At 43.4% G+C, this 16,379-nt stretch overlaps 1 protein-coding gene across 2 annotated transcripts in view; it reads left to right on the top strand.

Annotated features, from left to right (window-relative positions):
- Positions 1 to 451: 451 nt before the first annotated feature.
- Positions 452 to 16,379, top strand: part of RAPGEF5 (Rap guanine nucleotide exchange factor 5) — a 232,784-nt gene continuing 216,856 nt past the window's right edge. Inside the window, exon 1 of one of the 2 annotated variants that reach the window (XM_043871607.1) lies at positions 452 to 811. In XM_043871607.1, coding sequence (XP_043727542.1) covers positions 581 to 811 — 231 coding nt within the window. In that variant the 5' untranslated portion in view covers positions 452 to 580. The remainder of the gene's footprint in view (positions 812 to 16,379) is intronic. The other variant, XM_043871605.1, reaches the window with a different exon arrangement.

Genomic DNA, 16,379 nt, shown 5'->3' with positions numbered 1-16,379 from the left:
GCAGAATGCAGAGCCTGTTTTGAAGTTCTTAGGCGAAAACCATTTCTGGGAAGACTGATTACGATTTGAGACCAGGCGGTGAAGAGAAAAAAAAAAACAAAAAACCACCTTGTGCGCCTGGGCGGGGTGGTGGTGTTCCCCACTGCCTGGCTCACTGGGGTCGAAGTTCAGGTCGAGCCCGGCATGCAGGAAAAGGGGTGAAGCGGGACTTTTCAGCCTACAGGGAGTAGGGGGAAGGGCCGGGCAGTGGAGTGGGTTTGGTGGCGGCTTCTGGGAACCCCGCACCTGCGGAGGAGACGGTGCTCAAGGTTCGGGGAGGGGCTGCGGGGGCCGGGTCCGCAGGCGGAGGTGTGCCGCGGCGAGGGCGGGGCGGGGCGGGGCCGGGCGCACCTGGGCGGAGAGGGGGAGGCGCGCGGGGCTGAGCCGGGCGGGGGCCGCGGCGCGCGCCAATGGGCAGCGGCTGGCAGCGCGCCCCGCGCCCGAGCCGCAGTCGCGCCCTCTTGCTGCCTGGCGAAGGCGCGGACGGCGCGCGGAGGCGAGCGCGGGGAAGAGCCGCCGGCGCCACAGCCGCCGTCAGGGCATGAGGATGGCCGTGGGCTCCGTCAAGATGCAGCCACCGTGCGAGAGCCCGGCCCTGGCCGCGGTGGCGGCCGTGGCGGCGGCGGACGGCGCCCTGCGCCGCAGCCCTAGCGCGCGCGAGCCGGAGCGCGAGCAGCTGCCGGTGCCGCCGCGGCCGCGGCTGCGGGACCTGCCGGCGCTGCTGCGGAGCGGGCTCACCCTGCGGAGGAAGCGCAGCGCCGCTGGGGGCCGGGTGAGTGGCCGGGTCTTGCGCCGCCGGAATGGGCGTGGGAGGCGCACACGTGGAGCCCGCGCCCACCCACCGGGGCGGCCATGGAGGGCATCTGGAAGTTGGGGAGGTGCCGGGAGTGGGGCCCTTGTGCCGGACTAGGCAGAAGAGGGGCCCTGGAAGGCGGGGTCGTGGGGTGACCCCCGCGGAGCGGCGGTTTCCCTCTCCCCTAGGTGCACCTGACTTAGCCCAAGCGCACCTGGATTCTGGCAGCCGGACCGTGAGCATCGCCGGAAGAAGGGCCGTTTGCCTTTCTCCAGAGGGGGAGCTGCAGGTGTCCGGTGCCCAACGGCCGGCCCTGTCCCGACAGCGAGCCCAAGGCCCCACGCGCGGGACCTCAGTTTTCAGGAGGCATGAGACGTGTGCACTGCTGTCGGGCGCCTCGCTGCAAGCTTTGGGCACCGACACTGGCTCTGGCCGCCGCCACGGCCGAGGGACCGACGCCGGAGTTGGAAGTTCCGGGGCGATCTTTAGCTCCTGGGCTCTCCAGTCGCCAGCACTTAGTTCTCGGCGACGCCGCCAGAATCTTAAATATTGACTTCCTGCTAGTGTGTTCGGTAGGATTTCCTGGTGGAGGAGTGTCCCTTCTTGGGTTCTAAGTGCATCTAATGTCCCGAGCAGGTCGGACATGTTTTGTGGTTAAGAGAAGCGGGACAGCCTGGGATCTCTCATAAGTCACTCAGTAGGCACTACTGACTTACGGGTGTCCCTGCTCACCGGGGCCTTGGGCACCTTTGGGAAGTTTTACTTTGCTTTAAAAATTTTTGCATCATTAAGGAGACTTTACCGAGAAGGCACCACAAGGTAGATATTTTGGTTTGTAATTTTAAATTGTTTCATATCTGGTCAAGTTGAGATTTTTAAGAACCTCATTTTTAATTTGTAGTAAAAGTTTACAGCTTGATTTTTAAAAAAAAAAAAAAAGTCAACAAACTGCAAGCACCTGTTAATAAAGGTCTTAAATAATTGAAAAATAAAAAAAATAAAAAGAAGTCGTAGTTGTCGGCCTTAAAAGATCTTGCTGGGGGACTTCCAGCTCTTGAAAGACAGGTTTATGAAACTTGAGTGTTAGGGAGAAACACTGGGTTTGGTATGGCTTCCTTTGGGCAGGAAATGGTCTGAATTAATGTTGAGTCTTTGGCCTTTCTAGGCTGTGTACCTCCTTCCCTAAGAATTCTTCCCACATAGAGATGACTGTACATAATCTACCTTAGAAGGATGTTTTGAGGATTAGCTGAGCAGTAATAGGACCATCTTTAGGTCAAATGACCAGGGGGGTTTAGGAATTAGCGCAGATGACCTTACCGTGTGGCGTACAGGGTTACCTACAAAGAAAGTGAGGAAATGTATCCCAAAGATATGATAGCTAAATAAACACAAAAATCAGAGTTAGAGACTTTCCAGGAGTCTAGGGGAAAGTAGGTCAAATTATATTCCTGTTATCCTTGACAGTTACTTTTACACTGTACAGAATCCTGAGGACATGAGGGCAGCCAGGCAGTCTGTGAGGAGGATTGCCCAGGGTTTCTGCGTAAATAGATCTGGAGTGTTCATCTGCACAGAGGCTAGAATTTCTCCCTGTCTGGGATGATGTTGTGGTGTACCTTGCCAAAATACATATTACTCATTAATTATTCTGAGTGTGGTTACTTCAAATAAGGTATAATTTATTAGCCCTTCTTTGGTTCTAATATTGTATTAGTTCTCCTTGTGACATTCCAAATACATTTCATAAGTGCATGGCCAGTTTTTTTTTTTTTTTTTTTTTTTTAAACTGGGGGAAGATTGTCAAGTTTTCCAACATTGGAAACCCATAATTTTCAACCGTTTTCCCTCCTTTGGCTCTGGAACCACCTTTGTGATCATGGAACCTTCCCATCAAAGGAGTTGGAAAGAGTTTGAAAAAAAGAGAAAAATAGGTGAAATATGTATTAGCTTGTTCAGGCTACCATAAAAAAAAATACCATAGACTGGGGACTTACATAACAGAAACATATTTTCTCACAGTTTTGGAGGCTGAGAAGTGCAAGATCAAGGTGCCAGCATATTTAGTTTCTGGTGCGAACACCTCCTGGCCGGTAGACAGCCACCTTCCCTCTGTGTCCTGATGTGACCATTCCTTGGTGCCTCTCTCTCTTTTTTTAAACTGGAATATAGTTGATATACAATATGATGTTAGTTTCAGGCGTGCCACATACTGATTGGTATTTGCATACATTAGACAATGATGTGATGATGTGAGTCTGGTTACCATCTGTTCCCACACGAAGTTACTACAGTATTATTGACCATATTCCGTATGCTGTATATGACATCCTCATGGCTTATTTATTTTACAACTGGAGGCTTATACCTCATACTCCTGTTCACCTGTTTTGTGCCACCCCCATCACTTGTTTATTCTCTGTATCTTTGCTTTCATTTTGTTTTGGTTTTTACATTCCATATGTACGTGAGATCATCCAGTATGTTTTTCTCTAACTTATTTCACTTAACAATACCCTCTAGATCCATCCATGTTGTCACCAATGGTAAGAATTCATTTTTTTTTAATGGCTGAGTAATCTTTCATTATACGTATATACCCCATCTTATTTATCCATTCACCCATCAGTGGACACTTCACTTACTTCCATATCTTGGCCATTGTAAATAGCGTGGCAGAGGGCATGGGGGTGCATATATCTTTTCCAATTAGGGCTTTCGTTTCCTTTGGATAAGTACCCACATGTGAGATTCCTGGATCATATGGTAGTTCTATTTTTAATTTTTTGAGGGATCTTCATACTGTTTTCCATAGTGACTCTGTCAGTTATAATCGTAACCAATGGTATGGGAGGATTCCCTTTTCTGTGTATCCTCACCAGCACTTGTTGTTTGCTGTCTTTTTGATGATAGTCATTCTGACAGGTGTGAGGTGATACCTCATTGTGGTTTTGGATTGCATTTCCCTGATGATTAGTGATGTTTAGCATCTTTTCATATGCCTGTTGGCCATCTGCTTGTCTTCTTTGGAAAAATGTCCCTTCAGGTCCTCTGCCCATTTTTTTTTTTAATGGGGTTATTTTTGTTTTTGATGTTGAGTTGTTTGAGTTGTTCGCATATTTTAGATCGATTCCTTGTTGGGTATATCATTTGCAAATAATTTACATACTCCCATTCAGTAAGCTGCCTTTTCATTTTGTTGATGGATTCTTTCACTGTGAAAAAGCCTTTTAGTTTGATGTAGTCCCTTTTGTTTATTTTTTCTTTTGTTTCCCTTGCCTGAGGAGACAGATCCAAAAAGTATTGCTAGACTGATAGAAGAGTGTACTGCCTATGTTTTCTTCTAGGACTTTTATGGTTTCAGATCTTATGTTTGTAAGTCCTTATCCATTTTGAGTTTGTTTTTGTATATGGTGTGAGAAAGTGGTCCAGTTTGATTCTTTTGCCTGTAGCTTTCCCAACACTATTTATTGAAGAGGCTGTCTTTCCTCTGTCGTATATTCCTCGTTTGTCATAGATTAATGCACCGTATAAGCATGGGTTTATTTCTGAGTTCTCGATTCTGTTTTTGTGCCAGTACCACATTATTTTGATATAGGTACTGTATCAGTTTTTGTACCAGTTTTTGTACCAGTACCATACCATTTTGATGACTGTAACTTTGCAAAATAAATTGTTTGAAATCAGGGTGTGTGATACCTGGAGTTTTGTTCTCTCTCTTAAAACTGCTTTGACTATTTGGAATCTTTTGTGTTTTCATGCAAATTTTAGAATTTTTTTGTTCTGATTCTTCTGTCTCTCTCCTTTTCTTATAAGGCCACTAATTCCATCATGGAGACACCACCCTCATGGCCTGTCTCACCCTTAGTACCTCCCTCAGGCCCTCCAAATACCAGCATCTTGGGGCTTATGGCTTCAACATTAATTTTGGGGGAACACAAATATTCAATCCACAACAGAAGTGTTTGAAGGAAAGAGAAAAACACAAGCAGTGTGTATCAAACCAGTGGGTGACTGGTAAACACCTGGGGTCGTGTGGTGAGCCCCTTGGTTAGGGCAGGGATACCAATGCAAGTAAATCATGGCTTAGCTCTTTCTGTGGACCTTCAGTTTTGTATGTCATGAGCTGTACTTCCAGATTACAGCTGAGTGATTATAGGGACAAGTTAGCACAGATTCATTACTACTGGTAAGAAAGTAGCTTTGTGCATTACACAAGTTGGTAGGAAAGTTTGCAGCTTCTGTATTGACCAAGATCTGATTTAGGAATCTGTGTGGCCCTTGCCCATGCTGCCTTGGGCTCTCACAGATCTTAACAATCTGACATCAACTGTCATCAGATAAGCTCTTTGTGAGTTGTGTTGCCCAACCCAGGTGGCTTGTAGGCTGTCTCTTACTGGGAAAATGTAAGCTGACATTTGCTTGTTACTATAGAACTCCTGGTTCCTTGGTTCAGTCACTTATTGTCATAATGAATTCAGAATGCAAGTTGATTAAGGCTCTTTAGGCTAAGTGGAATGACTAGATTTTTCTTAACTACCTCCTAAAAAATCACTGGTAAAATAAGGCACAGATTGAATTTACATCAAAACCATTTAATTTTCTTTTTTAACTTTGTGTTGTGGACATTTTGAGAGAACAATGTAATTACTTCCTACCTTTAGCTATTAACACTTTACCAATTTTGTTTCACTTATTTCTCTTTTCCCCACTTTTCTTTTGTGGGGGACTGGTGTATTTTAAAACAAAATGCTAAATATTATGTCATCTGTCTCATTAGTGTTTTCAGTTTACATCTCTGATAAGGACTTTGTTCCTTAAAAAAAAAAAGTTGTGTGCCTTTCTTGTCTAAAATTTTTAATAATAATTCCTTAACATAATTCCCATATTTAATTTTTCTCAGAGATGTCTTTTCACTTATGATTGGTTACAACCAGAAATTAAGGTCCACGTGTTGTGTTTGGTTGTTAGGTTTTCAAGTCTATTTTATTTTATAACCATCTCCTCCCCCTGCTTCTTTTTTCATGCCTTTGATGTGATGGAGATAGCAGGTCATTTGTCAAGTAGAATGTCCACTTCTGGGGTCACTTCTTACTTGTGATGTTGTCTAGTTTGTTCATTTATTTTCCATGTTTCCTGTAACCTGGCAGTGAGATGTAGTGGCTTGATTAGATTCAGACTTAAGAGCAAGCATTCTTGGTAGGTATTACTGTGTATGATCTGTTGCATCACGTCACTAGAGACGTGATGCCTGAATGTGTCCCTGTTTGAGATACCAAGAGTGATTAGTGGGTTCAGGTGGGGTCAACTTATCTTTCTACCTTTCACCTAATGATTGTAACATCCTTGATAGTTGTAAGCCAGATCCATTTCATTAGAGGTTGCAAAATGATGATCTAAATCTATCATTCCTCTTGCATTTATCAGTTGGAATTCTGTCTATAAAGAATTTACTCTCAAAAAGAAAAAATAAAAATTTACCCTCATGAACTACTTGGGTCTTCTGAAAAAAAAAAAAAAAATTGCATAGGAAGGACAGGGGAAAGTCTTGATTTTTTTCCCTTTTATCAATTTTCTGAGTTATGATTTAATGCCCTAACAACCAGTGAGTTTTTTTCTTTTTCAAGTATCAGTAAGAGCTTGTATTTGTTTGTAATTTGTTTGTAAATACATTACATTTGTAATGTATTTGTTTCAGTCCATTGAAGGCAATATTCTTTTTGATGCTCAGTTTATGTTTATCTCCTGCGTACTTCTTACAAGGCCCTAGTAGTCTCTGATACCTTTCTTCCTTTTCAGCACAAGTTATTCTAAGCATATCTTTTTCCATTTCCTGCTCCAGACTCCAAATCAGCCATTTTCTCAAGGAGTACTGATTTTTTTTCTTCTGAAACCCATTCATGTCCCTCAACTTCTGCCTCTCATAGTGGTTGAGTTTTTTTTTTAACCTTCTTTTTAAGTCTTTCATCTTAAATTTTTGTTTCATTAAAAATTCTTCTCATCAGGCTGTTTCTAAGACTGTCATTTTTTCCCTCTAATGAAATAACTGGTAGCTACATTCCCTCTTTCTATATATACTGTCGGAGTGCTGGGGCTGCCTTATTTTGGGCTTTGGCTGCTGGGATATTTTCTGCAGTGTTCCACCACTTTCTTTATCTCCTTGAAATCTGTTTCATTTACCTCAGTCAGAATGGTTCACTGGTTGTGCCAGTTTGACTGTTCACCCAAGTCTTCCTGTGATCCTCAGCCTTTGGATCAGTCTTCTCTGCCTTGACCTCTTCCCTTCAGCCACCCTTCACTCAGGCAGGGTCTCAGTGGCTCTTCAGACTTGAGAAACTGGAAGTTCTCTCTTTTTCATTTATAGTCTGTACCTTGATGCATGCGTGTGTGATCAGTCATGTCCAGCTATTTGCAACCCCATGGACGGTAACCCACCAGGCTCCTCTGTCCATGGGATTTCCCAGGCAGGAATACCAGAGTGGATATTTGCCTTTTCCTTCTCCAGGGGATCGTCCCAACCCGGAGATTGAATCCCACCCTGGTGACTCCCTCTCATAGAAGAACAAGGCTGCCATTTCCTGTGTCTGAGCTGGAATGCTTCAGGCCTGGTTTACCACCCTCCTCTGCTGGAAGTAAGACTTTGTTGATTGAGAAACACGTTCTGCTCCAAGTTATACCAGTATGGCCAACTTACAGTTATTTTATACATGTATCTCATAGGCAAAGCATGTAGTTTCTTCCTTGTATTTAAATTAAAATCAGTGCTAACACTTCATAGCATTTAATTATGTGCCTGGCAGGTTCTGGTATAAACTTTAACGCTCACTACAAGCCTCTGTGTTAGATGCTTTTATTTGCATTCCACAGATGAGGAAGGGGGTTCCCAGGTGGTGGTGCAGTGGTGATGAATCCGCATGCAATGCAGGAGACATGGGTTCAATCCCTGCGTCAGGAAGATTCCCCTGGAGGAGGACATGGCAACCCACTCCTTTATTCTTGCGTGGAAAATTCCGTGGGCAGAGGAGCCTGGTGGGCAGCAGTCCCTGGGGTCAAAAAGAGTTGAACACAACTGAGTGCACTTGTGTGCATGCACTCATGCACACCCCCCTCCCCCCCACACTCACATACACACACACATGAGGAAACTGAAACCTAGAGGCAACTTGCCTAAGATCACTGAGTGGGCGGGACAAGGGAGGTTTGAATCCAGCCAGTCTGGTTCCATAGTCCATGTTCTGAATTCACTCTCAAGTGTACTGAGGACCTAGGGTCTGTTATTTTTTTTTTTTTCTAAATGTCCATTGTTGTTGTTGAGTCACTCAGTAGTGTCCAACTCTTTGTGACCCCATGGATTGCAGCATGCCAGGCTTCCCTGTCCTTCATCATCTCCCTGAGTTTGCCCAGACTCATGTCCATTGAGTTGGTGATGCCATCCAATCATCTCGTCCCCTGTTGTCCCCTTCTCCTGACTTCAATCTTTCCCAGCATCAGGACCTTTTCCAATGAATGCCCATAGCCTTTATAGTACCTGCTGGTATGACCTTACCCCTCTTGAGAATGGTCAGTACGTGCTGTTGATAATGCCACACATTAACTTTTCTTTCATTGGAGCGCACAAGGGCTTGTGATCCTCCTCCTGGGATTGAGGTGGAGAGGTCGGGGTCTTGGTGGGAGGGGAAGTGCTGTGGTTATAGGTGTGTATAGTAACTAATAGCTACTAAGATTAAAGGTTGCTTTCAGTGTCCTAAGCAAAAAACTCCCAGGCCTATCTTCATCAATCCAAAAAGTTTGTGAATTTCTCCTCCTTACTCTTTTCTTATCTGCTTATGGTAGCCTGTCAGAAGATAAAGGTCATTAGGGGAGGCGTGCATCCTCCAGGAAAGGTGAGTCAGATCAGATATGACAGCACGTGTTGGTCTTATTTAAGAAACAGTGACTTCCGGCCAGCTCAAACTTTGAGTTGCGGGGTCACTACTCTATATCCTCGCATGTTATTCTCTGAGCTCTTGAAACCTCATTTTCTTCTACTGTTGTGAGATACACTGTGGGTCAGGTTTTTCTGAGAATAGAGGCAATGTATGGGAAGCTTTGGGCACCTTGGAGCTAAAATGTTTTCTTCCCCAGCTGGATGCTTATTCTAAGCAAATGGACTTTGATAGACATATGTATGGAAATCTAGGCATAAAAAATTTTGCTCTTGTATGCAGTGTCAGTTTCCAAGTTTTTAAAGATTGTGGTGTCCTAACATAGAGTGAATATTTTAGGTAGTGTCTAAATACTTGTACCATAACGAAACAGTCTGAGGTTCACACTTGCACTGTCTAAAATGGACTTGGCAGTAATTGGTAACTTGTGCAGCTAAAAATAGATGGAAAGGTGGGAGAAAAGTCACTGGAGATGACTCTGAGTGCTTGTGACTTTTTTTTTTTCCCCTCAATGTTGCATAACAACCCTGGTTAGGAATACTGATCATTCTAGTAACAATATGTTATCAAGGAGTAATTTGTGAGAGGTTATGAGATTTTATGGGAAGGCAACCTAGTTAAAATCAGTGGCTTCCCCCCCCCCACCATGGTTAATTATTGTTATGATAAATCATTTATAAGTCCATATGGAAAAGGGAAAGTTCAAGGACAACATTGTGGATTCTGGCACGTCTTTATCAGATTGAAATTTCAGTAGTCCTCTAAAAGGAGAAGGTATTTTCAACTGTGAGAAAATTACCATCTAGAGAGGTTTAATAGCCTTCCATGATCACCCAGCTAAGAAGTAGTACAGTCAGAGTGGGGCCCAGGACTATCTGATTCCAATATCTGTGGCCTTTTTGCAAAACCATGTTGTCTAAGTGTGTGTGTGTGTGTGTGTGTGTGTGTGTGTACGTGCGCATGCTCAGTATCCAGGTCATGTCCAACTCTTTGTGACCCCATGGACTGTAGCTTTGCCAGGCTCCTCTGTCCATTCTTTACCACTGAGCCACTGTACCCTGTTGTCTAAGACATGGACGTAATTATAACATGTTGAGCATTGGATCAATGGTTACCCCAAGGAACTCCAGTGGTAGAATCCCTTAGTGTGTGGTATTTATATAAAACTAGGGGTGCCCTAGACATTTCAAGTTTAGGGCAAAACACAGCTTATTTTCTTTCCAGTGTCTTAGGTAAATGGCTTCCAGGATTAGTCTTTATCCACTTGCAAGGTTTGGTGATGGCTTGAGCAGCAGCTGTTTGTCATCGCTCTGCAATACCATCCATTGTTCAAGAAACAGGAAGGTTTAGGATGACTCATTCCGGAAGCCATTGCTCTGGAGATTTGGAAACTGACTGACTGCGTATTGCAAATGAACTTGGAGATTTATATAACGAAAGTAGCTTCCTTTTCTGGAAGACTGGAAGAAAGGGTAGAATGAGTTTCTGATAACCCAGGATTTACATTTCTGATGGTGGCTTGTTTGATATTTAAGAAACTTCTGATTAGGAAGGGGGAACTGTGCATACCTATCAAAGTAAAAGAATCCACTTACAATTGAATCAAGTCATTGAGAATACACAAGTGTCTTTTACTAAAATTAAGCTTTGGCATATTTATCTTTTAATGTATCTGATTACATGAAACAAATAGCTCTCAACTCCGCCCCCCCCCCCCCCCCCCAATCCCAGGCCTTTTCTGGAATCTGGGATGGCACCCTAGAAAAAAATGCATGTGCAGGCATAATTTTGCACCTCATTTCAGAGGGCTTGTGGATGTTCTGAAGCCTAGGTCACCACACACCCCTAGTTATAAGGCCCTTCTTCTAGAAGCAGCACCATGGTTCTATAATTATTTTACTTTGTATCTTTCCTTCCTCTAAAAATCTGGCATAGTGTCAGGTGCTCAGTCAGTAAATATTTCCCCAAATTAAAGCATTTTATTGGCTTGTTGAATTGGAAATTTGTTCACCTCAGTGCAGCAAAAGCTTCAGTGAGTCCTGGAAGGTGGTGGCCGTGGTGATGATAACTGTTATTATTTAACAAATTCTCATGTAACATTCATCATATCGGGGTTGTTTGAGGTACTTTAAGAACATTAATCACTGAATCCTCATATCAGCCTTGTATGACTGATGCGCTCTTTGTCTTCTTCTTGTCTGAAGTGAAGAATGAGGTTCACGGAGGCTGGGTAGATTGCATGAGATCACCTAGTAAGTGGAGGAGCCAGAGTTTGAACACAGGAAATCTGGCTCTGTATTACAAGGCTTACCTATTCTGCTGTATCCTTTCTCCAAATAAGAGAATGTATTTTCTTGATTATAATCTCTTTCTCTTTTTCATTTTATTACTTTTGAAATAGGGATGTATGTTAAATTAATATGATCATTTAATGGGATATAACTTTTTTCATTTCAAAGCTATTATTAAATTGATAGTATATGTTAAAATTTGCTTCTCAGGTGGTGATAGTGGTAAAGAACTTGCCTGCCAATGCAGGAGACATAAGAGACTCAGGTTCCATCCTTGGGTCAGGAAGATCCTCTGGAGGAGGGCATGGCAACCCACTCCAGTTCTTGCCTGGAGAATCCCATGGACAGAGGAGCCTGGAAGATTACAGTCCATAGGGTCGCACAGAGTCAGACATGACTGAAGAGACTTAGCATACATGCCATCTTGAAATCTTGATGTCTTAAATTAAACAGCTATAATAAGCCACATTTTACTTTTTGAATGTAGCTGCATAGTTTATCTGTTGAAATATCAAAATAAATCACAGCTTTAAAATCATGCATGCAGGTCACTCACTCTGGATCTTTCCCATGTATACATGTTACTAAACTTTTGTTTGATTTTCTCCTGTTAATAAATAAAGTAAAATGATGCATACGAACAAAGTGTTAGTTACTCAATTGTGTCTGACTCTTTGTGACCCCATAGACTGTAGCCCTCCAGGCTCCTCTGTCTGTGGAATTTTCCAGGTGAGAATACGGGAATGGGTAGCCATTCCCTCGAACCCGGGTCTCCCACATTGCAGGCAGATTCTTTACCATCTGAGCCACCAAGGACTCCCAATACAAACAAAATCCATATCTGTTTGGAAGTGTGAAAAATTTAATGAAGAGTATATTAACAATTTATCTGAGCACTGATAATTGCTTATGTAATGATTTAAATGACAGAGGAGAATGCATATAATTTTTTTCCTACAGAAAATATGATTACCTTTAAAATAATGTTGAAGGTGAAATTATATATACATAGAAAGTTTATTATTGTTTTCCTCCAGTTTTTTTTTCCATAAAATTTAAAAGGTAAACTTCCCATATGAATTTCTTACTTTTTTGAAACAGCCATGAATATACACAAATGCCAATAGAGTTAGACTTTGTCTTTGAGTCACTGTACATTGTATGGGAAGTTGGCAGATCTTACCTAGAAGGGACTCAATTAATATTTTTTATGTTTTATCTGCTTTTTTTCATGAGGCTTTGGCCTCTCCCTTGGAAAGTGCTTTTCTTTGCTTTTTGTACCATTTGTGTTATCTGTAGAAAAAACACAATTCAGGATTTCTCATAAAGGCAAAACAAACCTTTCTAAAGTTAGAGTCCAGAAAACCAGGGCTTCTGCAATCTAGCTGATTGTCTTCCTGTATTTTTTTCTAACTGGTCTAGCAACTCACTCCAGCCCCATTGGTGCTTTTGCTGTTCAGTTGAGTTTGACCTTGTCAGATCATTTACCTGCAGCTGTTATGAGGTGTACATGCAAATACTTGTGATTGCCTAACACTTTTGCCTTTGGTGAAGACTGTAAATTTGTTTTACTCTCTCCTGCTATTATTGAGGGAAGTGAACAGCTTATCACTTCTGCTTGGTCTAACACTCTAAATGTTGACTGTAAAGGACAAACACTACAAATGGTACACTCCATCATCCTGTGTTGTGAATTTATATATAGGTATGAAATCTTTTGTAGGGAAAAAAAGAAACTGTGTGATGTTGCTTTTAGAGAGTAGGGGAAGTATGATGCCTGTTTCAGTCCATGGAAATAGAATTTGGCTTTGTTATAGAAGAAAAGACACTTTTTTCCTATGTTTTGTCATTTATCGGCTATGTGAATAAGTCAGATAACCTTTCTGAGTCTCTGTTTCTAAATGGAATGCCACTATTCTATCATGCAGGTGATGGTGGGAGAGGGGACCACTTTTCATTTCTTGGCCCTTGTCTGTCCAGCCAAAGTCTTTCTCCTTTGAGATGCCAGCTCCACCCCCAGTACACTCTGGGAGCATGTTTTAGACAGAGGGGAAGATGGGTCTTAATATTCACCTCATCTCTGGAGTTAAAGAGGGGAAGATAATGCTCTAATAGAAAGAGCATTTGAAGGAGGAGGAAGATTCTGATTAAATCGAGAATCCGTCATATCAAAAGAGTAAAAATGATGTTACCTATGAATTTGTTTCTAGAAGATTAAATCATTTGTTTGGCCATAAACAGAATTCTGGGAGAGGAGTCAGAAAAGAACTTGTGTCAGCAGCCCTTTGTATCTGGGGAGAGCTTACCCGGTGGTTTGATATTCTTTTAGGTAAGAGGTTTGTTGTTGTTTCTTGTCATCAAGGAAAGCTATTTTTTAGATTCAGATTAGCATCAATATTTGTTTTCCTCTACTGTTTCAAATTTATGAAAAATCTTCAAATAGCACCCATTGAAACACTGAAATTTCTGTTCTTCTTGGCACATGACTTCTTTTAAAAAAAGCAGCAGCCTGCTGGTCTATTCTAATCTACCTCGAATATCCCATGAAGTTAGAGCTTAATGAAACTGCAGAGAGTCAGTTCAGCAGTAGCTGGCTGTTCATGCTGCTGTCATTTATATAAGGCTTTATGTTTGCGGAATGCTTTCTCATACTGTTCTCATAGCTCTGAAGTAGGTATTCCTTTCTTATACAGACAAAACAAGTTACTGAGTTTTTCCGTAGGCCACAACCTCACCATCTGTGAAGCACAGATAGTGCCTACCTCACAGAGTGGGAGAGGAAGTGGGTTAACATGCACAGTACTTTTCAGACGAAGCTGGTTGTGTGGAGAAGGCTTAGTGTGAGCTGCTCCTGTTGTCCTCGCTGCCATCATCATCGTCTCCTGAAATGACAAATCTGAGGGATTTCAAGATCAAGCTCTTTGAAAAGCTGAAATAGATTTTATTGGCTATAGTGACCGCAACTAAGTTAGAAAACGGAGGCTCAGACATTGGTATCTTGCTAAAGGTTGTAGGGAGGAAGCTCAGGGTCAAGGGCTCCTTACACTGGAAGGGCCTCTGATAGGATATCCATGGTCTGTCCTCCCTAAAACGTCAAAGATGGGGTCTAAAGGAGGACTCCTCAAACAGTAGCATATACATACATGAGCATCCCTGAGAGCTTTTTAAAACACAGATTCCTGGGCCCCAGTCTTAGAGACTTTGATTCCATAGGTCATGGATGGAGCCCAAGAATCTGCATTTCTGTGCAGTTCCAGGTGATGCTGATGCGACTGGGACATGGACCACACTTACACCAGTTGAAAGGGCCTTGAAAGTTTGATTCCCTTCAGTGTCAGAAAATTTCTGAGGCCGGGAGTCTACCTGCTGTTCTGTTTGCCACCTTCATGATGGAAGGACAAACCAAGATGGAAGACCGTGACTATAAGAACTTAATTAGAATTAATAATACTGGAAACTCCCCCTGATTGGTTTCCACAAAGTCACTGGCAATTGGAAAAGTCGTGAGCATTTGAAACACAAAGGGCCCGTGGCGGCTGGCCTCCTGACTCTCTGTCCATCCCCTGTCCTGTCCGTTTCATCCGGTCTACACCTTGGATCCTGCCCTCTGGGTGTTCATCACTGGGGCTCCCGCCATGTGGTTCTGGTTTGGGTTCAGTCAGTGGAAGGCCAGGGGAGGAGTGAAGCCAGGCGTGGGTGTCTGTCCCTTCTGCTGCTGCTCCTTTCCGTGTAGTGCCGGCAGTGCCTGTGACTGTCTGTCACCAGCTTCAACAGGGCAGCCTCTCCTCCATCACTTCGGCTCTGTTCCGTCTCCAGCAGAGCTGTGTCTTCCCTGGTCCCCCCTGCCTGTGGCTGTTAAAGGCTTGTTGTTCCTAACCCCTGTGTTCTGCAGCCTCTCCTGCTGGCTCTCGGAACCTCGCCCACACACCTTTGCTAGGCTGTCTTTTGAGAGGACCCTTGATTGACACTGGAGTGTAAAGAAGAGCTCCCAAAAGATGGGAAGAGTGATGGTAGAAGGTGTAGCCTTGGATGAAAAGAACATCATGAGTGGAGTGGGCAATTGGCGGTGAAGTTTATGTCAAGGGGCTCCAAAATCACTGCCTATGGTGACTGCAGCCATGAAATGAAAAGACACTTGCTCCTTGGAAGGAAAGCGATGACAAACCTAGAGAGCATATTAAAAAGCAGAGGCATTACTTTGCCAACAAAGATCCATATAGTCAAAGCTATGGTTTTTCCAGTAGTCATATTACAGACATGAGAGTTGGACCATAAGGAAGGCTGAGCACTGAAGAATTGATGCTTTCGAACTATGGTGCTGGAGAAGGCTCTGGAGAGTCCCTTGTACTGCAAGGAGATCCAACCACTCCATCCTAAAGGAGATCAGTCCTGAGTGTTCATTGGAAGGACTGATGTTAAGGCTGAAACTCCAATACTTTGGCCACTTGATGCGAAGAACCGACTCATTGGAAAAGACCCTGATGATGGGAAATATTGATGGCAACAGGAGAAGGGGATGTCAGAGGATGAGATCATTGGATGGCATCACTGACTCAATGGACATAAATTTGTGTAAACTTTGGGACATAGTAAAGGACAGGGAAACCTGGCGTGCTGCAGTCCATGGGGTCGCAAAGAGTTGGACATGACCTGGTGACTGAATAAGACAATAAGAGGTGAGGAGTGCAGGAAAGGGGTCTGGCCTTTAAATTGATTCTGGATTAATCACAGAAGGTCCCGAGAGGTCCCTGGGTGAGAAGCTACAACTACTAGAATGTGACGCCAGTGTCATCCCTAAGTGTAAACTTGCGCGGTGAGGGGTTCAGAGGAGCTTTTTTATGAAGAATGTACATCCCTCGGTCGACAATTGCCTAACAGTTTTTTTCTTTCCTGCGCCTGCCGCTTCCCCAGACACCCCTTAGTGTCGTCAGCCTCTACACAGGGGTCATAAGGTCTTTTTGCGGCGCTTTGATCTTGCTCAATTTTGTCACAGTATATTGAACATATTCTGAAGTGCCTGCCAGAACTACATTCACAAAGTTAACAACTAGTTGAATAGAATAATCACAACTTCAGTTCCTTTGCCCGTGGGTCCCAGTGATGGGCATATCAATAAGATGAAAAATGCTGTTCATGGTTTTGGTACTCAGCTGCATCACCCTCTACAGTACCCTCGCCATGAAGCAGGACCATAGCACAGACTTGTACCAATGCTGTGTGTTTACTGGTCCTTTTATATTGAAATGTTATGCCCAGGTTGAAACTGTTCAACAGCTTTTAGAGATGTTTTTAGTGGGGGTGGGTAGTAAAGTTTGTCTTAATACTTTGCCT

The sequence above is a fragment of the Cervus elaphus genome, chromosome 18 (genome assembly GCF_910594005.1).
Source record: "Cervus elaphus chromosome 18, mCerEla1.1, whole genome shotgun sequence".
Classification (NCBI taxonomy): Eukaryota; Metazoa; Chordata; class Mammalia; order Artiodactyla; family Cervidae; genus Cervus; species Cervus elaphus.
This window is presented reverse-complemented; position numbering and strand designations above follow the sequence as displayed.